The 26,563-nt window shown below is 48.7% G+C and overlaps 1 protein-coding gene across 1 annotated transcript; it reads left to right on the top strand.

Annotated features, from left to right (window-relative positions):
* Positions 1-216: 216 nt before the first annotated feature.
* Positions 217-25,900, top strand: cuedc1b (CUE domain containing 1b). The gene is given in 12 exon segments (XM_049001495.1): positions 217-667; positions 16,564-17,268; positions 18,277-18,392; positions 18,394-18,405; positions 18,829-18,955; positions 19,059-19,290; positions 19,866-19,937; positions 20,712-20,801; positions 21,267-21,360; positions 21,649-21,707; positions 21,853-21,922; positions 22,231-25,900. Coding segments are annotated over 11 exon segments (1,167 nt in total). The 5' UTR covers positions 217-667; positions 16,564-16,974; the 3' UTR covers positions 22,232-25,900.
* Positions 25,901-26,563: the final 663 nt, after the last annotated feature.

Here is a 26,563-nt window from a genome sequence, read left to right on the forward strand (position 1 = left end):
CGGACAAATGACGGCACTTTTATTAGCCTACATAAAATAAGCCTATTTTATGTTAATTGTCATGATACCCAATCGATATACTTATTGTCAAACGGAGTATCCCTTTAAATGACCATTACGTTGAGAATACTTACGTGAAGGCAAATAGGTTACAAAATGCAGCCAGAAAGTGAAATAATGGGGAACTCCTTAAAGCGGCTTTCGGTGCCATTCATAGCGGGCGTCTTTGTGTGGGACGGCTTCATTCCCGTCTTTATCCGTAATCCCCCCCTCCGCTTCAATTGCAGTTCCCCTCTTTCACCACTAGGATGCTGTCTGGTTCTTTTGTTTTTTATTTTTTATATTTTTTCTTCGCAGCGGTAACAGAAAAAAAACAGACCAGCACACCCCCCCCCCTCCTTCCACCTCCATGGCGTTTTTATTTTTTTTGAACATTTTTAACTAGCCTGTCTAGCAGGAGCAGAAGAGGCTACCGGAGCCTCGTGGGGTCCAGGGGGGGGAAGAGGTTTAAAAAACCAGCCCGTGCTCAGTGCCGCTCGACCGAGAGAGAGACGCCGGAGAGCAGCGGCCAGCAACAGCCGCTCGTCGGTGCAAAGCGCGTAATAATGCTCCAGCAAACGGGGACGCCGAGCCTTTCTGGGAAGCTGCTCTTTTGATGTCCGGTCTGGTAAGTGAGCTTGTCGGTCTGCAGCCATTCGCTTTATTTCTTTATTTTTATTTTATTTTCGCTCCACTCGGGGATTCCGGGGGGTTGCGGGCTGCTCCGCTAACTAGCCGCCTGTCTCCCGGTGGTTACTGGTTATCTGGACGGCTTGCTGTCTGCGCCGCAAAGCGGGCGCCCAGTAAGTTAAACGGGTCCGGCCACTTTCGGCTCGAGGCGACTCCCTCGGAAGCGGCTACTTGGTGAACGTAGCCCAGTAAAAAAAAATTAAAAAATGCTAATAATAATAATAACCAAAGGAGGCTGGGTCGTGTGTGTATGTGTGTTTACCTGCAAAGTATGGAGTGTTAGGCGAACAAAAAAAAGGCCTCCGTGTTCGTCTCCCGCCCCAGCGGCGTGTCCTTTGAGAGTACAGCCCTGACCAGCGCTCCCAGTCCGGCCGCGGGCTTTAGGATGTCCCGTTTCTCCTTTTCTTCTTCCCTACGGGTTTAAACATGTTCGTGGCGACTCGGTCTAATTATCCCCGTTAATTATCTCCCCGTAGCTGCGTGCGCCGAGCCCGTTTAAGCGACCTGCTAGCCTTTAATATTAAATTGTTGTGCTTTTGCTGGTTTAGTGTATGTAATCCTATTTAGGTTTGCATGCCTTGTATGGACAGTTTCGTTTTAGGTCACGATTCACTTATTCTCAGTTTTTGAATTAAAGAAATACGCATTTGTTAGTCTTATTGTAAAGCTGCATAAATATTGGTTTGTTTGTTTTTTTTTTTTTTTTTTAATGGACAATAGGGCTGTACCGGGGACTGGAGTAGCATTCATGGATGAATGTGATGCTGCTGCTATCGGAATGATAGTTTCACACAGCAGTATTTATGTACATCTACAATGGATACGGTTTGGGGGCAGAGGGGGGAAATAACCAGCACCCTTAACCCAAATGCCCCGCTTAGGCGATACCTTCTCTTAAATCATGGCTGTGCAACCAAGAAAATAGCCAACGTGGCTATTCGTGGCCGCAGAGACTTTTCCTGTCAAAGTTTCGTTGACTCTGCAGGGTTTATGGAAAAAGTCCAACCTGCAGTGTTATCTTTATAATATTACTAAAAGAAGTGGTTCAGGTGTAGTCCTAGGGGGTTGTGGTCTTAAAGATGAATCTGGATTTCTCAAATGCATAATAAATTCATTTCTGTTTTTTTATTCCTCTTCAGATAATAGAACACTTCTGCCGATTCTGCTGCAGTTTGTATTTTCTTTAACCATCTGTGGCATTGCCTTTGACAGCCGCCATCTTCTCCCCATTTCCATTGTTACTGGTGCAGTGAGAAACTTTGCAGATGTTTGGCTTGGCTGCATTTCCGGGGCAACAGGAGTCGTACCTGTAGGACCAGATTGTGATGCATTGGTCTCTCTGCTGTTTATCTTGTCAGCAGTTTCTTAATGCAGATGCTCTGTTATCCACGTTTAGCTTCTGCTCGGATGCATTAAAGGCATTGCTGTAAAATACTCTTTAGCAACTTTTTTTTTTTTTTTTTACTGGAAGATGCTCTGCAGTATTTAGCCTGGGGAGTTTTTGGCCTGTCGGAGAGCATAACCCAGAGCTGAGGAGACACACCTATAAAATGAGTGTGTGTTTTTTAACCTGAGGAAAAGACACACTGGTGATTTCTTGCTCTTTACTTTTTTTGTTTTTTCGTACAAGGTGATGTTTCCCAGGCAAGTCCTAGGAAGAGTGTTTGTGTGGCCAGGATATCATGAGTGGGTCGCAGTAATTAGGGTATTTTGTGAATTTAAGTCATTTGTTGGTCTGATATGTTTTTGTACCTCAAGCAGTAGAAAATATTTAATTATGAGAAAATCTGTTACTTGGTATTTAAAGGGGAGTGAACTATCGAGCTGCACCATTTTAATTATGTTAATGGACTGTTTTTAAGGTTTATTGAAACAAAAATGTCAAGAGAAATTATGGCCAGAGTTTAATCATAAGAAATCAGACCCAGTAATTAACAGTTCGGCTGGGACAGAAACAAGTAAACACAAGGAGCCCCCCCAGGATTGCGCGTGAGAACCGACTCTATTAACAGAAGTGAGCTGGTTATGTTGTCGCTGAAGTGGGGGGGGAGCTATTTTACATGGGTCCACCGGTGGAGACTTGGTGACTGGATTTGACTATCAGTTCGGCCACCTACCTGCTGGAACATATGAAATGCATTTTGGTCAGTTCTCCTTGTGGTCCGTGCTTGGTGCTTGTTCAGGCTAATTGTGTTATGGGTGTCCTGCGTGCCTCAGGTTATCCCTGTCCTTGCTGTTAGTTTGGCAGTGAGGGAACAGGTAAGACATGCTAGGCTAGCCCCCCTCCCCACCCCTTGCCACAGGCTGCCTTGTTCCCCCTCTTTTCCTGGTGTCGACTATTAATAAACCTACGTCTGTCAGGGTTCACTGGCATTACCTGCTGCTATTTGGGCGACGTGCCGTCGTCTCTCCCGCAGGACAGATGCAACCACCGCCAACTGGAACGTGTGACTCCTTTAGATATAGATGGATACTTTATTTATCTTGAAGGAAACTACAGGTTCACAGTAGCACAATACACACATTTGGACAATAAAAAGACATTTAGACAGTAATATACAGTAACAATAAAACAATAGATGAGGACAAACGGTGACAGTTCAAGCAATGTCAGGGAAAGTATTGCATGGAATTCTGAAGTAACGGCTCAAAAATAAGTAGTGTTGCACAAGTGGGTTGTATAGGGAACAAATAAATGTTTCGTGAATGTCCCTAAGCGGATGTAGTCATTCAAACATTTGGCGGTCCCTCCCCTAGAACAGCTGTCATTTGTAGTTATATTTCAGTGTTCTGGCCTGTGTGGTAGAGGAACCACAGTGTTTGACGAACATTTAACACGGAAAGAATAATGGATATAATCATGAATATGAGAGTAATAGTTAATAGTGGAGATTAATGTCATACACTTACTAAATATTTTGGACAGATGTCAGAAAAGCAAAGCAAGGGAAGGAAATAAGCTTTTCGTATGCCGGACCTATCCTGCGCACGCCTTTAGCTGTTGACCATTATAGGCTGTATGTTGTGTTTGGTGTTTCTTCAGGAAACGATAGTGAGGTCCAAGTATTTGTGTAAATGCTGTACCTGAGAAGAGTCTGGTCCTTTTAAACTAATTCACTGTGTAGTGCCTTGTACTTAAGGGGAGAGGGGGGAATTTCCGTGTCTGTGGAGATGCTGCCATTTTCCGAAAGAGCGCGGAGGCAGAAAGGCCCCGGAGAAATGCAGAGCATGTGGCAGAAGGTCTGGGAGGCCAGCGGGTGCCAATCCTCAGTGAACGGGGGCTGGGATGGGGGTGGGGACTGCCTTTCTGTGGGAGGCGCCCGACCGCTTCACGCCTGCCCACACAGCCGTCTTGAGAGGCCACCATACCTGTGGAGATGCCACTTTGAGATCAAGCCCTGTAATTCGTTCTCCCACGCTGTCGGTTTCTCAACTGTGATGAGCCTCCCTTTTTTTTAAAAAAAAATAAATAAATAAAAATTGTCCATGCCACACAAGACTGGATTAAGAACAGAAGACTGCTGCCAATTGCTTGGCTTGTTTTTCCTGGAGTTCCAGGCTCGGTCTGTCTGGCAGTGTTGGCGCGGAGAGAGCTGTCCTGCCACTCTCTGCCCTGCGCGAGTAGCCAGTGTGAATGCTAATGCTATCGGATGAATAGAAATCGGTCTTTTCAACTGCCGGTTCAGGGCTCCATCCACTTTACCTGCCAGGGGCTTTTCTCCAGAGCAGCTTGGCACATTCGCCCTTCCGTAAGGCGCCGCTAAAGACCCTCTCTGTGATTGGCAAGTTTTGCTGCAGAGCAGCGATGCATGTTTGGTAAGGAGAGCAGGGCTGAACGATTTGGGGGAAAAATATATAATAGTGATTTTTCTGACAGTGCGAATCAAATCGCAATCTATCATTTTTTTTTTAAAAGAAGTCCAGCTTCAGTTCAATATTGAGTGTAACAGATTTAAAACGTGACATAACATACCACATGAGATACCATCAAAATAATAACTGGTCTATATTCGAATGCAAGGAGGAGAAGATACAAATTGCTTCCAACCACAGTTTATTAACCTTTGTGTATCTACCTGCAGTCTTTAGTGACCTGACATATACATATTTAAACCCTGGGTCAGACGTGCTGTATAATGCATATCCTAAATTGCGTAGCTTCTAATCGCAATTTCGATTTTTAAATCGTCAAATCATTCAGCCCCGTAGGAAAGTATTACTCTGTAAGCTATGTACAATAGCAGAGACGCGGTCGTTTGCGTTGAGTACAGATAAGAGGGCGTGACGATCGAGTCTCCGCCGCTGCTTGTCTTGGACAGCTGATGCTCTTCCTTTTTTGCTCAGTGATCTATTGCTTTTGCTCTACCACAGGATGATGGGAAGGTAAGAAGCCCAATGTGTCCCATCTGGTCGGAGCCCCTCCCACTGACAATTGACAGTCATGTGACACCTCTAGGGAATTTCCTCTCTCGTTGTGAAGGTCTGCAGTAAGAAGAAGGAAGAAAATGAGAGGAAGGCTAGAAGGGGGGGTGGGCTTTGTCCCTGCTGACTTCCCCAGTCCTGATAGCGGAGATCCTCTTCCTGTCCCCATAGGTGTCCTGTGTAAATGCTTGGTTTGACCCTGCTTGGTTTCATGCACATTTCCTTGCCCTCCCCCCACCCATTTGGCAGTAGTTTGTTAGCAAGGATAGAGCAGTTACTGGTGTTGCCTCATCAGTGAGTGCTGATCAGTGAAATTCTGCTTATTGCCGTCTTGCTAACGATGACTAAACATGTGCCCCCTTCTTTTCTAATGTATTTTACTTATTTTCCACACTGGCAGTGAAAATGAGGTCACTCTCAGGGGTGTCCACATCTGAAGGTTGACCCCCCCCCAGTGTCGAGGCTGCAGAGAAGCTTTCTTGCAACGTCCATAAGCAAGACCTGGTGTCCAACGTATATTCCATGACTTTTTCTGTTTCTCCCCTGCTGTTAACACGCCATTCTGCTGGTAGAACTGTGCCCTCGAAGGTTGGCATTTCAAATCCCTCTCTTGCTTTGTGGTTTCTCCTTTTGCCCCTGGCAGCCAAAAGACAGACAGAGTAGATGTTGCCCCTTGTGCACGTGTGTCTGCCCTTAAGTAGACTAGCGTTCTATCAGGGGTGTCCATCTGCCTTGTCCTCAGCTTCGTAGTATAGGTGTTTGGCTCTCTGTGACCTTTTACTTTATAAGTAGTAAAAAGATTGATGGGTAACTCACTCATTGTGGCAGCAACAAATTAATTGCTCATCCAGATCTTCCTCAGTCAGGAGACACTGGTATGGGTGTAAGCCGTCCCTGGATGATGATCTGCCTCTGTATGTCCTACATTGTTGCCCTCGTTCTGCCCTGTTTTTGTAGCTAACTACGGCCTATTACTGTTGGCAAGGCCTGCTGTTGTTTTTATAAACGCTCGTTGCTGCATTTGGAGCACGATTATCCCTTTTGGGCCCAAATTTGGGAGTGCTGAGTGGTTTGGAAGCAGCCCTTCAGGGGGGGGCACATGGCTACAGGATGGTGAGGGGTCTGCTCACCCTGCTTCTTGTATAGACCTAAGGAATCCATTTAGTGTGCCCCCCTTTCTTGGGAGTTTGGGTGAAGGATGACAGCTGGCCCACACTGACTCTATTAAAATCATTATTGTCATCATTAGTTTTTACAGAATGTGTAACAGACAAAAGTGGCCCACAGGATGGGAGAAGGCAAATGTGGGGGGGGTATTGATTTTCCTCTGACTTGCTGCCCATTGCGCCTCTTTCTGACTGCTGAGAGCAGCTGCCGAACAGGGGGATTGTGGGATGTCAGGATTGTGCTCCGTTTTGATCTGGAGCGTGCCTGACTGCCCGCTTTGTCTCTCCTCTCACCGTGGGCCACAAAAGATCGCTGTGTTTGTGCAACAGGGGCAGATTTTAATTTATTTATTTGTCTTTGCGTTTTTAGCCACGGCATTTCTGCACAGTTCAATGCATTTCGACAAACAGGTTCCCCTGTAAACGCCCTCCCACGGGGTCCTGGGTGGGACCAAGGCTCTGTTGTCTGTGTAGATGTTGTGTGGCTCAGCGGGGGGGCAAATATTTCGGTCACTTAATGGGTTGAAGCGATGTGCGACCCCCCCCTAACGGTGTACCGAAGTCCTGCCACGTTCAACCCCCGATTCCCCCTGGGGGTAGCTCTATCACATGGGCCTCTGCATGTGCCCCTCACCCAGACCGTCTCTGCCGTCACCCACCCCCGGCCCCTGTGCTGACATGGCCTGACAACGCAGAAGCGTCGACACGATGGATTACTCTCCTGGCTCCGTTGCCAAGGCAGCTTGGTTGGCCAGCCCACCTAGGATGTCTGGCAGCAATAGTCTTGCAGGAGCCACCCTCCCCCTCCGATTTCACCCAAATGTGCTTGTTTACGGCTGTTTGTCAACAATCCCTCCGCTGTTGACAAAACACCAGCAGCGTGCTCCAGATCACCGGTAAACGACATCCTCCCTTGCTGTTTTTCCTTTGCCATTTGTTTTGAAATTTAGTGGAAAGGCACAAAGCTTGTACAATTATTAGCAAGTCAGGAAATAAATGGGTCTATTTCAGACCTTAGTAAATATTGCTTGAGAGTGCAGTGTTTATTGTCAAACTAAAAATTGTCAAACCCTTTTGTCTTTCCGGTTGTTCATTTGGTTCTTATGACTGACTGACAGGGTTTTTTTCCCTGCTTTCTCTCTTATTGGGGTTAAGTGTTTTAGAAGCTGTAGTACTTGTGAATCCTCCTAAAAAAGGACTTTATTCCTTCCTTTTGCTCTTGCATCTCTTTGATGTTTGTGCCTCTCTTCACTAGGAGCTGTTACCTAATGTCCGTTCTTGTTTATCTTGTCATAAACCTGGATAATTAAACCCTCCGGTAATCTGTCGTCATCTGGTTTTTATGTGCATTAAGGCTGAGTGTCAGACAGACGTTGGATCTGGTGCTTTTATAGCCGGACGAGGAGTTGCCAGCACCTGTGTTGTGGTAATGCACTGGGTAAGAGAAGTTTTGCCTGAACTTTTTTGCCTTCATTTCGTTGAAGAATTTGGTTTCTTTCTTCCCCTGGCAGGAGCATAAGTACTGTGTACAGCATGGTTGTCTTACCACAATATATATTTTTTTTAACTCCAGCTCGTACCAAATTATTGCAAAATCATGGACAGGCTGACTTATTTATTTTAAAAGGCATTTAAAAAGACATTTCTGTTCTAATTGCACATCATTTATTTGAACAACATTTATATTAAATTGGGGTATTGTGTGTGTGTGTGTGTGTGTGTGTGTGTGTGTGTGTGTGGGTGGTTTTTTTGCAGCTTGTTTACTTTGTTTTCATTGAGTGTGTGTCTCTTTATTCCGTGTCTGTTTGGAACTGTGCTGTGTTCTTGCAGCAGAATTTTTCCCCTGTGATCAATAAAGTTTTTCTTAATCTGCAAGTATAGGACCTGCAGAAACCGAACTGTGAAATTTCCCCCACCCATATTACAACCTGTACAGAAAGCAGTGGCCAAAGCCAACTGACCCCCCCCCCCCCCCAAGCTCCCCCAAGGTGACCCATGAATAAGAGCGGTTATGGTTGACAGTATTCCTTGTTTGCTGATCAATCTGTATACTCCATTTTTCCACATTCGATCCTTCCCCAGCATCCCTTTCTGTGAGCCTTTACTTGAGAAGTAGCCTGATGTGAGAGCGGTTTGATGGTTCATAGGGGGATTCCATTAATATTTCCGAGAGCAGCTTTAATTGGTCGTCACTCACTCGAATGCTGCCACCCTCGAAATTCCTCTTTTGAAAATGGCCTGTTGAACTGTCGACTGGATTCAGATGTTCAACTCCCACGTAATGTGTCTAATCAGAATGTTTGCGATATGCAGTGTAAGGTTTCTATTCCACGTATGTAGCATAGCGTACATGAATGATCTATAAATGTCTTATTGCTGACAGTTGGCACTGCATTTATGTTTTCCCTATAGTTATAGTTACAGTGTAAAACTGGTTATTAATACATAGTTGAAAGTGACATTTCTGTGCTACAGCAGATTGCAACTCTGTTTAGAATTTGGGCTTTTTTATTTTGTTTTGTTTTGGCAGATGACATTTCTAGGCATTTCTGGTTATCTACTGCTGTTCTTTCCTGTTTCCCAGAACAATAAAGGCCGTACTGTCCTCCGTTACTATCAGAGTCCCTTTTTACGGCACATCTGAGAACGCAGTGGCCTTGGCGAGATATTATTGGAAACCTGACCCATTGAATCACTTGTATTGTTGTGGCACCAGGAGCCTTTGCCTAGATCACTTGCCTGTATCGCGTTTTTGCACTATATGCTGTTTATGTTAAGGGGGGGGGGGACACCTGTGTCGTCTGAGTGCCCCGTGTCATTTTGAGTGGGTTTTGGGATGTCTGTGCCGTCTCATGGTTGATGTCTAAGAAATCTACAGGATCGGTATTGTGGTTCCCCCCCTAAGACTGAGGTGCCAGTTCCTGTCTTTCTTACACTTCCATAAAAAGTGTCCCCAGGCTCACAACACATGCTTCTCCGTGGTGTTGCCTCGGTGCTTGCTGCACATGTCCATGTGAGCGATATTACACTAATGGCGACCAACAGTTTAGCAGAAATGTCGTCACCTGTGGAGAGCATGCAGGCGCTGATGCGATCGCTTGTGCCGGGAAAAAAAAACTTCTTTAGCGTGAAAAGGCCTTATGTGAAACATATAGAAATGTGATTGACGGCACAGCTGTTGCGCTGTTGAATCCTCAGTTTCTTTTCCTTCCATACGCAAGGCTGTTCATAATCCGATCCAAGCTCTTCCATTGTCAGTAACTGCGACCATCCCAGTGTGTCAGCGAAACGTTAATTTGGGATGGTGTCGGCCGTTATCCGAGCATGCATCTCTCCGTCTGAAAATCATGATCTAAATGACTGACGTCCCTCCCCGACTCAACCATTCTGGTGAAAAGATGAGTCAGGTGCCGGCTTTGTGTTCAGTCATCTTTTGCGGGTGGCTTCGTTCCTCTCTTATGACAGCTGGCTGACTCTTGGCTCTCCGCCACCTTGCAGGCAGGATGTGAGTTTTAATTAACTCGTTAATTTTTTATGATATGTATCGTGGTGAAGCTCGGAGCGCTCTGTGTGTGGCAGAAGTTTGGTGGGGGGGGGGTTGTTGGTATTGTGGGGGGGGACCATGGTGTTATGGGTGCTAGGTATATTCCCCAACACCTCATTAAAAGCTTTTTAAAAATAGATGGTGCTGAGGATTTTTTTGAGGCAATGTCGAAGACCGTGTCAAAACTGTTGCTTTTTTCTTTTTTCTCTTTTCAGCACTGGATGTGATATTGGTGATTTGATTTGGAGGGTGAAGCTTGACTCCTGCTCCCTTGTGTTGATGATAGGAGATCGTGAACCCTTAGATTCTCCAGGGTGCGAGTGGAGTCTTAACTCTGCCTTCATGGTCCTGGGACCAGATCACCCGACCTGAAAAGATCTCCAGCTGGTTGCTTGCATCTGGGTTCTTCTTGGCAACGTTAGCATCTCCCCGATCCTGATCTTCATTTGCGAATGATTATTTCATCAACATGACATTTCGCTGACTGAGCGCAAAACTTAAAACCCCGGGAGTGATTGTTTGCCTTCGTTTTGAACTTCAAAGCATTGAGTCAAAAACAACAGAACCGGTCTCCTGATGCTGGCAATTTGTACGTTACGGGATCAGGGCGACTCCATTCATGCCTGAAGCGGTGCTCAGTTTAAGGGTGATGTAAGGTCATTAAAAAAATAATAATAAATTAAATGACAGAAGCACCAGGAAAGATGTCATCAGCTGTGTTATTGTAGTATGTCTCACATAGTAGTTATTCGTCATTTTTGTAGTAAATGGTTAAAATGTATACTCGGGAAATGAGGTGGTGGTGTGATGGGTTTGGGTGCTGCACCTGCGATCAGAAGGTCACGAAGTGCTGTCACCTTTGGGCTCCTGGGCAAGGCCCTTTAATCCCAGTTGCTTCAGGCACCGCCTGACTCTGTTTAATCGAAAGATGTGTGTCGCTATGGGTAAAGAAACCGTTTAGGAGGAGGAAATAGGATCTCTGAGGTGTGTAATCAGTAGGGGATGCAACAGTCTTGCGGAGAGTGATTCTTTGTGTAGGATGGACATGAACCCGTCCGTGAGCTCAGCGAAGTCCTGACTTGAGACAGGTGACATGTCTTTGCCGTGATATCAGCTGTGCTACATGTGTGCTGACGGATGCTTGCCTAAAAATAGCAAGACAGGCATGAAAAGCAAAGGACTTCTGGGCAAAACCCAAATCGGTTTTTATAAGCTGTTAGCTGGCCACTAATGCTGGCACAGCCGCAAGTTCAGCAAGGCATCAATCCTCCGGGGCATAGATCGCTTTCAAACCTCCCCGGGGTTGCTGTATGCATTTAGGTCAGAGTACTTCAAGCAGGAAGCTTACCGGATGCTGTGAGTTTTGGGGGATCTTTTAAAATGTTCCGGAAAATGCATGATGACGTTTCGGTGAATGAGTGGGGGGGGTGATACATGTGCCCATGAGGGGGGCGGCGTCAACAGGAAGCCAGGGACCAGGTGTGTGTGTGTGTGTGTGTGTGTGTGTGTGTGTGTGTGTGTGTGTGTGTGTGTGTGTGTGTGTGTGTGTGTGTGTGTGTGTGTGTGTGTGTGTGTGTGTGTGTGTGTGTGTGTGTGTGTGTGTGTGTGTGTGTGTGTGTGTGTGTTCGTTCACGTGTGGCGCTGTGGTCCACTGGCTGTCAATTCACGTTTTGCTCGCGGTAATTGCATGTGTTTTGCTTGCCTGGCATTTCGCTCAAGAAGAAGCGATGAAGCTGAGCTTGACAGAGCCAGGATCTGCAGCTCTCCTGTGGGACTCTGAGTGTGCAGTCAGCCACAGAGCGATCCTGGAATTTTCATCTGTGTCAGTGATTCTCTTTATTTATTTATTTTACTCCAGTAACTAATGAAAATCAGCTTTTGCTAAGAGAGACTACCTTGTACTTTGTAAAAGTTCTGCATGGGGAGTCGATGGCTGCCGCCACATTATGGTCAAGCTCTGACGTACTATGTGTGCATCAAATCCTCAGAGACGGTGTGCCTGCTCTGGTCATGGGTGGACGTGCGGGAAGGTCATCCCACCCATAAGTAGCCATCCAGGGTCAACGGCGGCCACATCCATGTTGGCGCCAGACAGTGAGCTGGGCCCTGTAACCATGGGGACGAGCACTCACGAGTTGGCCACACTGGGAGCAACGTATGTGGCAGGCGGGCTCTGCGATAACCTGGTGACGAGCGTCTGGCTTGCAGGGGTGCAAACCGTGAAACATTTATTACTTTTTTTTTTTTTTTGCTTTTCCTGCAGTCGTGGCATTTATGTGTCTGTTCATTTAGTGTCTTGACAAAATGATTTAAATGCGATCCGTAAAGTGTTAATGGGTGACGTGTGTGTGTGTGTGTGTGTGTGGGGGGGGGGGGGGGGGTTCCTGTGTGTACAAAGGCTAGGGCTCCGTTCTAAAGAGCGGCAAAAATAACCATATTAGCAGTTCCTGTGTGCAGCTAAATAAGGCCCCTGCTTCTTTAAGCCATTACTCTGTGGTCCCATCAAGGCTAGATAGTAGATTTGAATTTAATTTGTGTCTCGTCCTCCTATTAGCCTCAGTGTTACCAAAATCGCTCGCCAGGGCAGACTCTGTGCTGGGGGAAGGGGACAAAGAGCCACTGATCCACAGGCTAAATTTAGCTGGGTCTTAGGTGCAGATTAGTACAGCACTGTGTGAAGGAGTACTCGCTGGGAGTGGGGGAGGGGGACCGTACCCCCACCAGCTCAGCACGTGATCGTTTTGAGAACAGGAAGTGATGTTTTCAGACAGGGAAGCACTTGCGTGTAGGTGGAGACTCAGGAATGGAGTACACTTCCCCCCCCCGCAGTGTTGACTCTCGTGTAGCACGGTGTAATTGATGTGGGGGCAGCCCGTCTTAAATCCGCTATCTGTTCCACCCCCACAGCGGTTTGACACAGTGGTCCATCATCGTTTCGATTTGACCGGGAGGCTGTGGGGGCGAACAGTGTGGCGTCTCCTTACAGTAAAGGCGGGGGGGGGGGGTTTAAATGCCCCCAGCGGTCTCACCTGGTTAAATATATGCACGGAGAAGAGCGACCGTGTTCCATCCAAGGGCAGATCACCGTTGTGTTTTTGAGAAACCTAGTTACGCTGCCCCCCCCCCCCCTGCGGGCAACTGATAAGGACGCGGCGCACCGAGCCCCCCGGGATCGTGGAAGAGGCGTCGCAATTAAGTCTTCCATTATCGTGCAACGTCCTGTTTTTTTTTTGTTTTTTTTTCTTTTTCTTTTTTTTCCCTTTTCCCCTCTCTCCACGCCGAACCAGGTCAGCATTAGAAATGCCGTCTCTGTGCCGCAAAGCAGGACGGGAAGCCCACTGTCGTTCTGCTGGCTGCTCCGCAGAGACGGGCAGAGGGCATGATGGGAACGCCGGCCCATTAGCGGCGTCTGGCAGTTCTCCTTCTGCAGCAACACCACGCCGTTCCCCGTGTCTTTGGTTGTTCTTCCCTTCACCTGGGCCACGCTCTCCCTCGGCGCCTATCCATCCCCCAGTGTGCTCCATCCTATGTGTGGGGCGGATGACCTCCAGCACCGACGGAGGATGCAGCTTGGCTCCACTCGTCTGTGGAGAGAAGGTCTCAAGCTCCTGGAGCGTGGCTCGGTCCTGCAAAGCTCCAGGACGTATAACGAGGTCCATGCCGAGAGGCCGAATTTAACTACTGAACGCTGGCTTGGGGTCATCGCGAGGGGATGCCTGCAAGCTTCCGATCTGGCTGAGCGATCAGGGACGGTGGGAGGCAGGTATGGAACAATCAAAACTGTGGAAAAAACCGGGGTGGAGGGGTGACTGGGTCCTCCGAGACTCCTGATGGAGCACCAAGCCGCCCATCGCAGCCTTTTGTCTGTGAGCTGAAACGGGCAACAAGCCTCCCTGTAATCCATCGATCTCTTTTTGGATTCAGGCCCCATTGTTTTCTGCGCCGTTTGTGAAATTTGTGATGCACCTTCTTTAGGATTTTTTTATATTTAATTTTATAGATAATCTCGTTATTGATGTGTGGTTCAGGTTTTTGCCTTCTCAGGTTATTTTCAATGTATTCTTTTTTTTTTGCTTTTTATATATCTTAAGTTTCTCCATAAGTATAACACTAGGTGCTTGCATGGTTTGAAAACTCAGTTAACTGTTTGTGGAATTGTGCTGATCAGGGACTGTTTGATTAAGGCAGGAGGAGTACATGTGAATGTTCGCGCACGGAGAGAGTTGATACTATTCCAGTAGCTGGTAAGGGGTCATTCTCTGCCTACTTGCTAAAGATTCCCGCTCCCTCGTCGCCCGGCTCCCTCGCTGTGAGCTCCTTGTCTCATCGGGGGGTGGTTCCTGTCATCGTGCTCGCTGTCTCTCTCCTTGGTCGCTCAGCAGCTGCCTTTTAATCCAGCATGTCTGATCGGGGGAGGGGGAGCGAAATGGACAGATGCGGGGGCTGCCCGGTCTGCACTCCAGATTCTCCGGAAGAGATGCTATACCTGGATGTTGAACGCATAATGCTGCCTTGCTTGAGATGACTGAGACGTGAGAGATTTTAATGTGGATGGATAATCCTCCAATTAGACTCCACCTTGGTGCACTGTCAGATTGAACAGCACAGGACACAAAGACCGGTGTTTACACTTCTTTTTGCAGACCTGATGCCCAGGCAGTTGTGACTGTGTCAACCCAGATGCCTCGGGGCTTGGCACCCCTGGGGGCAGTTCCTGACAGCAGGGAGCTTCTCTCCCCGGCACGGGCAGATGGGATGGGGGACGGCGCAGGGGGAGTGCCACCTTCCGCCTGATGGAGCTCCTTATTCTCCACATTCCAGTCCTGTTAATGGAAGCTTCCAGCCAACACCCTCGGACTGTTAGGGTGCCTGGATCGGTGCTAGAGGCTCCTGCTTTCAAAAAGCTGACTCATCTGTTGTGCAAGTAAAGTAAGTTAAGTATATGGAGAGAAGGCTGGCTCATGGAGGAAGGGGCTGAGTCGGGGGCCTTTCCGTGTAGACGTGCCGTGTCACACATGATATCGGCGCGACTCGGTGTCTGAGTTCCAGGGAATGCTTCCCTCGGCAGATGGCCTCGGCCACTCGTACTTCATTGGTCTGTTGTTTCTGTCTTTGCCCCCCTCCCCCGTATCCTGGGAGTTTGATGAAAGTTTAGGAATTTTTGGGGAATTTTTGTTCAAATTGATAAGGTTAACTAAGTGTGGAAACTAGAGTGAGAAATTAAATATTTTTGTCAAAGGAATTTCCCAATTTGGTTGTGGTCTTTTTTTTAAGTGGAGGTGTCTATATTGCATAGTATTCAGTGAGTATGTAGAATATACGGTAGGCAGCATTTTCCTAATGTGTCTCCTGACTCCGGTTAGTCCTGTTTACTTCGTAGTTGTGTGACACACAGCACTGCTGGACAGGGTCCCCGTGTTGAACATGCGCAAACAATATGTAGAGGCAGCGGTTTTTCGAGCATTTGTTCCGTCGTCGTTCGCGAGCACGTCCCACGAGTGTCAGCCCGTCGGTGGGAATGTGGCTTACAGCAGTGGGTCGTAGCGTCTGGGATGCATGCTTCTTCACTTCTGCATTTTTACTGTGATGAGTGTGTTGAGTCATCGATGCGCCTTCTGCAGGTGTTGACAAGATGACTCTGCAAGGGGCTGCTTGGTCCACGTTGCAGTGCTGGTTCCCTTGGTGCCGTAAAGCCTCCCAGCTGACTGCCCTGTCACTTGGGTGGACGCCCAGTGCGTCTACGTTGGGGAGGTGTCATTGGCGTTAGGGTCATCGAAATTTAAACTCCGCAGATTCTCATGCTCTCACATGTTGGGAAATCTACCTTCGTTTTTATGTGTTCTCCGTGTCCAGCTGAACGTTTTAGCAGAGCTCAGCTAGAAAGGCATGCAAATGCTGAAAGTGAAGTTCCTCTCTCGCTGTGGTTTGGTGCAGTCCCAGAGGTTGAGAAATTGCTTTTTTAACCCTTTCCCAAACTGATCTATTTCTGTAATTTTCTTCAGTTTTTTTTTTTTTTTTCTTGTCTTCTGGAATTTCCTTTGATTTGAGGCATGGTCTGCTGTTTGTTGAAACTTTTTAGCCACCTTTCATATTGCTGAGAAGCTTGTATTTTAAGGGATATTTAGATTCAGTGGGGCTGGCGGCCTTCAGGCCTTGGTGGGTGTAGTGTAATTTAACACATTATCAATTAAATTGCAGGTATTGCCTCACACCTCTGGGACCCGGGTTCGAGTCTCCGCCTGGGTCACATGTGTGCGGAGTTTGCATGTTCTCCCCATGTTGTCGTGGGGTTTCCTCCGGGTACTCCAGTTTCCCCCCACAGTCCAAAAACATGCTGAGGCTAATTGGAGTTGCTAAAATTGCCCATAGGAGTGCATGTGTGAGTGACTGGTGTGTGAGTGTACCCTGCGATGGGCTGGCCCCCCCATCCTGGGCTGTTCCCTGCCTCGTGCCCATTGCTTCTGGGATAGGCTCCGGACCCCCCGCGACCCAGTAGGATAAGCGGGTTGGAAAATGGATGGATGGATGGTACAGGGATTGGGGAGCTTCTTTCCTTCAATAAATCAGTCATTTAAAAACTGTATATTGTGTTTACTCAGGTTGTCTTGTTTTATACAGATTTTTTTTGAAGATCAGGAGCAAGTGTTACTAAAATAAGCAGAAACAGAGGAGATCAAATGCACTGTAACTGTTGACTGGCAGGTGCTGAGGACGCAGGCTGGAAATGGTGTCTCTCAGGCCAGGGACTGCTCTGGTCTGAAGGTCCTGCTGTGGTGGAGCTCACCCTGGTAGCCCCACCACCTCGGCACGGTGTCGGATGCAACTGAGAACGTGGCAGCGAAGGAGGAAGGAAGGACTTGCGCGACTCCCTGGCTCATCGCTTGCCTGCCCTCTGCCAGCCGTGGACTTGACATGCCGTCGGCCTGATGGAGGAGTAGCTCGAGCGGGAGATACGGAGCAAAGAAGAAGGTGAAGTTGGGGGGTGGGACCGGAAGAGCAAAAGTGAAGCAGGGAGGGGGGGTTTCCGGCGCCTGACACAGAGCCTCCGTTTCCCGGGTAACGTTGCCAGCGAGGCGGAGCCAAGTGGCGTGGCGGTCGGCAACGTCGCGGAGGATGACCAGTCTGTTCCGGCGCAGCAGCAGTAATGGTGGGTCGCGGGGAGGCGGGGAGGCCGCAGGGGAGCTCAACAACAGCCGGCCCGCGCGGCAAGTGCGGCGGCTGGAGTTCAACAAGGCCATGGAGGACTTCAAGACCATGTTCCCCAGCATGGACTACGAGGTCATCGAGTGCGTCCTGCGCTCCAACAACGGCGCCGTGGACGCCACCATCGACCAGCTGCTGCAGATGAGCATCGACGGCCAGGGCTCCGATGACAGCTCCGACTCGGACGACAGCATCCCTCCAGAGGTTGGGGGCGGGGCTTTGGGTTGGGGGCGGGGTTACTTTCATCATCCGTTAACAATGGGAGTTGATACACTCTATGTGAGGCGTTACATTTGCTATGCTTGCCTCGGTATGGAAACGGTCGATCAGTGCTTTAGAGTCTGGCCAGATATACGCGTTTCCATTGTTGTATTGCACGCTTCCCCTTCCTCTGCCCAATCCTTTCAAGGGCATTGGCGCCAGGGTGGGAGTGGATGGGTTTGAAGTGGCACTTTGTATTGTGCTGGGACGGGAGGTCGGCACATTCAGGCCCCTTTCTGTGAGCGCTCATCACGCCCCTCCCTAGGAAAGAATCCAGTCTTTTTTTCCTTCAAGGTGTTAAAGATCCCTGAAGCTCATGTGGGACACCTAAGTAATCCAAACACCCTATGATGGCGGTTTTCCCACTGGGCACCGGGGCTGCCATCACACACGAAATAAAATGAATACACCCCCCCCCCCATACATACTAAATACACCCCCCACCCACCCCGTCCCATCCGTGCCTGGTTTGCTCAGCTGATTTGCGTGATTGTTTACTTTCCCGTCTCCCCAATGAAAGGACGCCACTGTTTCCTGACACCCCCTCCCCCCCCCCCCCCCCCCCAACCACTGTCGCATGGAGATGGCAGCCCTGCCAGAGCAAGTTCACGGGGCTTCATTGGGCTGATGTGGGTGCTGCTCCATGCCACTTGCTCATTTAACCTTTAACCGTTAATACCGTCGTGGCCAGGCGGCCCGTTTATCCAGCTATAACGGCTTTCTGAGTATTTAGACATACAGATGTAGAGTGGGTGAGTAATAGCTGACCACACTCTTTCTTTCACTGGCTGCCTTCGCCCTGCAGGTACTGTGACTAATAACTGACCGCGGTGACTCACTCTGAAAAATAAGAGGGGAAAAGCATCACATTTGTCAGCCTTAGATGATTAAATCTGTTAAAAGTGTAAATGTTGTTTTTCTTGTATTTTTTTTTTATCCTCCCCCCCATAGATTTTAGAACGAACGCTGGAGCCAGACAGTTCTGATGAGGAACCCCCACCTGTGTACTCCCCACCAGCCTACGCCATGCACATCTACGACAGGAAGTACCCTGAGCCCCCACCCACCCCCGCCGCCCAGGTAAGAGGGCCGGTGTCAGAGAAGCAGCCTTCGGATGCTGATTTTTAGTGCTGCCTCACGGTGGAACGTGGTTGGGTGAGAGTAGGGGTTAAGGGGCTTCCTATACATGATCCACCTTTTAAATAGTCATCAAAGGTCAGCAAGAGGGGCCTGGTGTAATGGCTGGGGTGTCTGTTAACTCAAATGTGTGAAGGAAGGGCAAAAAGGAACGCTTTAAACTCCTGCCCTCCAAAGGCATCATCTGGTGTTTGTTTAGGGAACTGCGGTCAGTATCTCATGCCCAGTTGTGTGTGTGTGTGAGAGAGACAAAGGTAGATCTCCCAAGATGTCACGTGACTCTGCTCTATCAGGTCCAGAGTAACTTTGTGAAGTTATGCCCAGCGTGTGCGGTTGTCATGCCGATGATGTTGCTCGGCGCCACAGGTTCGAGGCACAGCCTGCCCCCGGCCCCCGGCAAGTGCGCAGCTACAAGAACTGGAACCCGCCGCTGCTCGGAAATCTGCCCGACGACTTCCTGCGCATCCTGCCGCAGCAGCTGGACAGCATGCAGGTACCGGCGGTGCTCGCATTTAACCGGCCGTCACCTGTTGGCGTCGATGCTACATTCATTGCATGCTTGTAGCGTCACCTGACTCCCACCCACCTCACTTCAGGGGTCCCAGAGCAGCCTGTCCCAGCCGTCGTCCTCGTCGTCGTCCTCGCTTTCGTCTGGGAGCCAGCGACCAACCCCTGGGGCTGGGACGGGCCCAGTCGGCGTGGCGACGGAGCAGGAGCGAAAGCTGAAGCAGTACCTGGAGGACGAGCGCATCGCCCTCTTCCTGCAGAACGAGGAGTTCATGAAGGAACTGCAGCGCAACCGAGAGTTCCTCATGGCGCTGGAGAGAGGTGCGTATGCTTGGGCCCCCCGGCCCCAGGCCCCGTCTGTCTGCCTGTTCCGTCTGCTTTGTCCATCTGTCGCCCGATCCGCAGGGGCCCCACCGAGAGCTGCCTGCTCACTCCCGCTCTCGCCAGCCGCTGTCAGTACAATGGGGTCGTGCCCCCCACCATGGCTTGGCATTCAGGCAAGAGCCTGTTTGGTAGGGGGGTCCTGCTCGCTATCAGCCCGGACGTTCGGCGGTGAAGTTGTTAGACGTCCCCCACAAAGTTCAGCCTGCCTTTGATATTTGCCCACATAATCCAGCCAAATTAAATTGGATGCCAGGCCTGGATTCCAAAGGCACGTTGTTTTCATTTGGGGTTTTATAGCGCCCCCTGGCTTTGGGCAAAGGCAGCACGTGTTTTACATCTTTAGATGAAGGGTCATTATCAGACTTAAAAATCCCCTCCCTAACTGCCCCTGGCCCATAGCAGTTGCCTCCGTCTAGTTCCCACGAAAGCCACCCCCCGGTGCCACGAAGACCAGGACCGCGCTTGTCTGTTTCTCTCATCTGCTGTCGTAACATCCGCTCTCTTTGTTTTAGATCGGCTGAAGTATGAATCAAAGAAATCTGGGTCCGCTCATTCATCCGCTAGCATGGAGAGTTCCACAGCAGGTAGATATCATTCCTGTCTGCGCATGTGCATCTGCACGCCCATGTGCGTGACCATGCATGTACCTGTTCTTGAAACGGACAGCGGAGTGGCGTACAGCGCTGTAGGTGAGTCTTTGATCCCCTCAGCGCCCCCGCCTTGCCCGAGGATGCATTTGCTTTCATGCTGCTCTATGTTTTGTGTTTTTTTTTTTTTTTAATTATTATTATTATTATTAATTTATTTCAGTTTCCGCAGTTCAGCAGCTTCCTACATCGTGTGCTTAGTTCTGGCCCATTTTGCAGCTTCAAAATGTGCCAGGGCGCCTCATACCATCTGTGTCAGTTGTCTGTAACCTTCACGCGTGCCTGCCTACGAGGCAGGGAACCTCGTGGAGCGACGGGCCCGCACGTCAGGGCGGGCTTGGGATGATTACAGGCCTCTGGAGGGGTGGAGTGGTTTTGTGTGTCTGTGTGTTTCTCTCTGGGTTGCCATGGCAGCCCGCTTCCAAGCCGTCAGGATGAAAGTCGTGCTGTGCTGAGGGCCAGATCGACACTGGGTGTCACCGGCTGGGCTGAATTAAGTCTGCCTGAACTAATTTCCTGAAGGTTTCTATGCCGCCAGGACTTCCCACAAATCCGTTGCGCCCGCATGTTGCTACACTTGAGCCGCTCGAGCCAGGGAGGGCCGGGTGAAGGTGTTCTCGCTGCTGGACAGCTGGGCCTAACTGGCAGGAGCCTGTGCGCGTGCGTGAGTCCGTGTGTCTGTAGGTCACGCCACCTGTTTTTCTGTTCTAGGAGAGCACTGCCCCGCCGGCTCTGGTGAGACCTGCTCGCCAGTCTCTGAAGATGCCTTGTTTCGCGACAAACTGAAGCACATGGGAAAATGTAAGAGATCCTATTCCCGTCATGTACTTCATAAATAAAACATTTGGGGCTTGGCTTCCTTCTCACACCAAAGTTGTCGGGGGGAGTAGAACGGCGGAAATCTGTTATGTGCTTTGATCTGCTCATATGGAGACGACGGGATATCCAGGCTAATCGTGGCCGTTTTTTATCTCCGCGGCATCACGCAGAGTTCATATTGCTTGCGTGTGCGGAGGAGTGGAGCAGAATTTCCCAACCCGCCCTCAGGGACCCACAGACGGTCCACGTTCTTACTCCCTCCCAGTAACAACGTGGGCTGTGTCCGAGCCCCCGAGGACCCAATTGGGAAACACTGCAGTGGATTGTAAAAAGACACCCCCATGCTGAGTCTGGCAGAGTGAGCCAGCCCCCGGGGTTCAGCGTGATCGCCGTCACGTGCGGCAGTTATCGCCCAGCTCTCACGCTGACCATGTTTTATGCATATAGCCACGAGGAGGAAGCTGTTTGAGATCGCCCGAGCCTTCTCCGAGAAGACGAGGAGGAGGAAGAGGAAGAGGAGGATGCTGCTGAAGCACCAGTCGTATCCTCCCGCCTCTGTCATTTCCCGGGCGCCTGAGCTGAGGCTCCGTACCCCGTAAAAACGTCAGTTCACAGGAAGGCATCGCACGGCACTTCCTGTCTTGTGACTTGCAGTAGTATTCTGTTGTCCTGCCGCAATTGGAGCGAGTGGCTCTGCCCCATAGCTTGGGATCATAGCAGCAGGTCAGAGTCACGCCCTCTAACAGATGGGGCTTTACGCTGAGCGTGGCAATAGGTCCCTGGTGTATTTTTTTTTTTTTTTTTCCTTGATCCTGCCCTCGCCACACAGACTGGGAATCGCTGCCTCTACAGCCAACCTGCTGGATGATGTGGAGGGGAACCCATGCGGTAAGAGACATGCCAGTCCTTGTGGTCCGTCCCACAGACTAAACCTGCTGCTGCGAAGTTCATCTGGCGCCCCCATGTGTTCAACCTTAGAGCTGCTGGAAGCTGTGGTAATGACCACTTCTTCTTTTTTTTCCTGCACTTGCAGATGAGGAGGGTCAGCTCAGGAGACCAGCTGCTCAGGAAGAGGAGGAGCCCCACAAGGAAGTGTTGTCATGGTGAGGGACCAGACCCCCCCTCCCCTGACCCCAAATTCCATATCAATTAACTCCTTCCATACCCTCATTATGAATGGACAGGCTGACATATAGGTCATATGTAATCTGAAACACTGGTAATTTGATAAGTTAATGACGCAAAGTCATTCTGCAGCAATTTATAACTCGAATGTGTGTTTACATTTGTATCACTATTACGCGACTGCTTGATTCGTTTGCTAAGAATATAAATCATTGTTTAAGTCAGACTGGCTTTCCCCCCCCTCCCCCTCCTAACTAACATCCTTTCTCTCCCCCTTCACATCTAGATCAGTCCAGACCTGCCACTTCGAGGTTTCCACGGTGTCCGCAGAATGACCCTGTGACTATTGGCAGCTCTGACTCCTCCTCCCTCCTGACTTAGGCCAGCCAATTGTACGCGGTGCCAGTGGCCCGGGAAGCCTCTCCTCGCACCCCGCCCCGCCAGTGAGGAGCCGCACTGCACTGCTACACCGGGGCCGCCTGAGACCACACCCACCTCAGCCTGAGCCCCTCCTCTTCGTAACTGCATTAGACTTTGAGTGCTTATGGAACTTTGCGTCTGAAGAAACTGAACAAATGCAGCTGTCAGTTCTGATACTGTTTTGCCCCCCCCCCCCCCCCCAGATTATCTAACAGCCGTTGTCCATATGATTTAACCATATAAATTTTGCTATTCATTCTGTTTTGTTAGGTTATGTATATTTGCTTCAAGCTAACGCTCCCCCCACTCTGTGGTCATAACCGATGAGAGTAGAGGCTGTAGTTACAATCTGGGTCAGGCATTATGCTACTCAACAGATCACATGCAAGCTGGTGTCCTGCAGGTTTCCTCTGCAGATGCCCCCGAAAGCGGCCTGCTCCCTGTGGCAAGATGCAGCAGCCCAGCCGAGGTGATTCTACTCGGTCCCGCCCCCCGAGAGCCTCTTTGTGGGTCACTAATCTCAAAGCCGGGGCATCTGAACCGCTGGTAGAATGTCTGCAGCATTGGGCCGCCTGATCAATATTACCGGCACCATCCCCTAGCACCACCTAGCCGCTGGAAGCCTGTCGACACTGGGGGGGGTTGGCAGAAAGTGGCGGAGGAGGGACCCTAGAACTGATTGCTCGCACATCCCTCCTTGCCCACGCGTATTCCGTCTCCTCCCTCGTTCCTTCACAGCTGCATCCCTCTCGTTTTTCCAATGCCAAACTTCCACTGCATCTCAGCCTATGGCGATTCCACGTTTCGACAGGTGATCCGTCAGAAGCACCTACGAAAAGCTCTTTGCGAGGGCGGGAAAAAAATGGACTACACAAACCGTCCCTCAAATCTGCACTGCCGTATCTTATAATTATTTTTTTTTTTTTTTCTTTTTCCAGTTTTATGTGAAGTTTTCATCTGAAAGAGGTGATGCTATACATAGGACCAGTATTAACATTCTTGTTGATGTAATTACTAGTAGATTTCGATGTAGAGAAGTTTTATTTACCAGTTATTGATGGTGGTGATTTGTTTGTAAACGAAAGGCTTTTCAAGTGATGCCTCTGTGAGGACTGGCATTAATCTTAGAGTCTTTGGATGTAATGGTAGAACCTTATTGAATCACTTTTGAAATTACTTTTTGGCCAAATATAAGGAAAATTGGAGTTGTTGAGAGATTCGTCTAGGTCTCAGCACCAGTGGGTGAATTGGTTCAATTAAGAGAGATCAGTGGCTGTTGCAGGTCCTTACTTGACCTCAGGGTGGACTGAGACTCTGGATAGATATGGGAAATCCTGTGTGTTTTTTGTATTTTTATTTTTTTCTGCTTTCAGAGCTGTTGATTGGACCGCCACTGATGTTTCCTTCCTCGTGGCGTTCAGCTTAAGAGCACGGTCCCAATCGCACCGTCCGGCACCGATGACGGTGCTTGTTACGGGCCACTGGAATCTAACAACCTGTACGGCGACCCTGTCCTCCGGCTGATTGGAGAGCAGTCACCTTTAACTCTCAGCTGTGGCTGATGGCTCGGAAATTACCTTTTGTTGCCGCCAACCTGGCCAGGGGTAAGAGCTCAGCTATGTTGGGATGGAGTCAGGTGCCTGGAACAGGCCGTAGAGCAGGGGGGCCCTCGTAGTCCCACCCCCGTGCGCCATTAATCCGAAATATATTTGAAGTTCTAAAATCCGTACAGCAGCAGGCGCCATGGGTCTGTGGGGACCCCAGGGGACAGCTGCATTGCAGGCAGCTTGAAGAAGGATGGCTGGGGCCACAGCGGGCCGTCCTGTGTGTCGGCCAGTCAGAGGGCTGCCGCTGGGCGCTGTTATCTTGGTGCGACAGCCATAGTCACCACACCAGCGATGGTCATTGTGCTGTTCGCACATTTATGTGTTTCCCAGCAGCTCCACTGACTGATCATTCATCCATCTTCCTTCCCCCTTTGGCTCCCCTTTACTGGATGCTCCTGTCGTTAAATCAGACACGCATATCTTTGCATTAACATACGCTGCAACATAGCTGATGTTTGTCTTTTTTGACCAAATCTCTCTCTCTTTGTATGGTGCGTTTTTGGCCACCAAGTATCAGGGCTTTATTTCCTTCTCTCTCTACTCCATCCCGCTGATGTAGCCTCCATGTTTTCAGTGATGCGTTCGGCCAGACCAGGAATGAGCCTGCTGGCCTATCTCATCACTTGAAAAAATGTCTGGTCTGAGAGAATTATTAGAAACATTTAGTACAGACTGATATTAAACCACCCCCACTAATCTGTATCAGCGCGCCAGTCAGCCGTAACCGCTGCGAACAAAAGCCATTCGTTCGCTGATAAATCTGTCAAAACATTTGCATTCCTTTGCACATTGCTTAACATCAATTGCTAAGGGCCGGGACCCAATTCCATCTTATCGTTCTTGAGGGGGAAAAATGTCAGATTAACAGTTTTGCGTGCAAACTTCCGACAGATGTTTGTGTACATGAAGATTTCCTTTGGGGGCAAAGTCTAGAGTCATACCCGCTTGCAAAGATGTTTTGTTTCTGAACTGAAGTAGAAGTGAGGGTAGCCATTTTGACAGTAGGCCTATGTGTTGTAACAACCATATACATACTAGTAGGTGCATAGACCTCTCAGGGAACGTCCACAAACCTTTAAGCTCTATCTGGTGCAAGCACAACTTTAACTTTGGCTGGGCGAGATTTGCTCATTCATTTTTACCCAGTTGTTTGTTTAAAAAAATCTATTTTGAAATGTAATTTTCTGGACACATACATACAATTGTTCTACGGATTCGTTCAGACTAAACAAAAACCGCATCTAAAAAAGCCTGTCCTGCGTTGACAGATTCACACAGCACTGTAAATCTGAGTTATTAGCGACTGACCGATTTTATAGCTGCCGTATCTGGCATGTTTGTCATAGGCAAAATGGGCAGCCGAAGTACCAACACAGTCGCGGTGTGGTACGGTAATCGATTCCGACATTTTTAGCCACGTTCATATCTGGTTCCTCTTTGTATATACACCACGTAAAGTCTTGGACGTGATGCCTCCCCAGAAATAACGAATGTACAGAAAGGAGTTACGATTTGGCGGTGCACCGATTAACACGTGGGCTCATAACCGTTTTGTAAGAATGTATGCTATATGTATGTGTGAGTGAGAAACTGTTAAGGCAAAAAATGACGTGTATCATGACGTTGAATTTAACGAAGCGTAATATGTATTTACTCGATGACTGACAGGTTACTTCCGGAAACAAGCTATTAACTGGAGTTTAAATCATTAAAATGAAATCCCATTTATAATTCAGAAATGCGTTTTTATTTGCAGGGGGAAATGGAGCACAAATCGGCGGGTGGCTGAAATTTGTGTTCTCCAGCTTCCCCTAATAATGTGTGAAGGCTCTGTAAATGTCATAATTTCAAGATTATTTCCAGATTTGAGATTTCTTACACTTCAAAGATGTTTATTAGCTATTGAAATAAAAAATGTGTTGTACCCCATTTTTATTTGTATTTTTTTCCCATGAATTAGAAATACACAGCCATACCAATTCATTGGTTCTTTTAAGTCTTTGCGACTTATTAATACAATATCTTATTTACTAGTTCAATGCTAGATGGGACGTATTGTTTGCTTTTACACAGTCAGACCATAAGGTGGCACTAGAATTCAATTTGAAAGTAGTGTAACAAACGTAATAAAGGACAAGATGGAATACAGTTTACACCCAGCTGCATAATGCTGACGGAAAGAAACTTTCACTAATTAACTGACAAGCAAATTGCACGATCAGAGCATGATAATCGACATCGGCGGTGTCTGTATACATGACAAAGAGGAAATATCAAATAAACGGTTGTTTAAAAGCGATGTGTAGGAAACCGATCAGAAGAGCGGAGCTTAAACGCCAACTCTGGGGGGGCTCGATGAGTGTATTGACGTTTAACCTTATTAAGGTAGCAGTTGTGATTAATGATGGATTATCTTTGAACACGTTGGGACTGTTTTGTTTCTCGAGATTTGTTTCTAGCAGAAGTCTGTCCGCCACGGCAGGGTGGCTGAAGCTGGTGGGATGCCATAAAGGAGCCAGAGCCAGAACAAGCGGGTCGGATTACTGTACCGCCGACTGCCACATTTTCATTTTCTTCGTTTTAACAGACAAG

Source organism: Brienomyrus brachyistius, unplaced genomic scaffold (genome assembly GCF_023856365.1).
Source record: "Brienomyrus brachyistius isolate T26 unplaced genomic scaffold, BBRACH_0.4 scaffold59, whole genome shotgun sequence".
Classification (NCBI taxonomy): Eukaryota; Metazoa; Chordata; class Actinopteri; order Osteoglossiformes; family Mormyridae; genus Brienomyrus; species Brienomyrus brachyistius.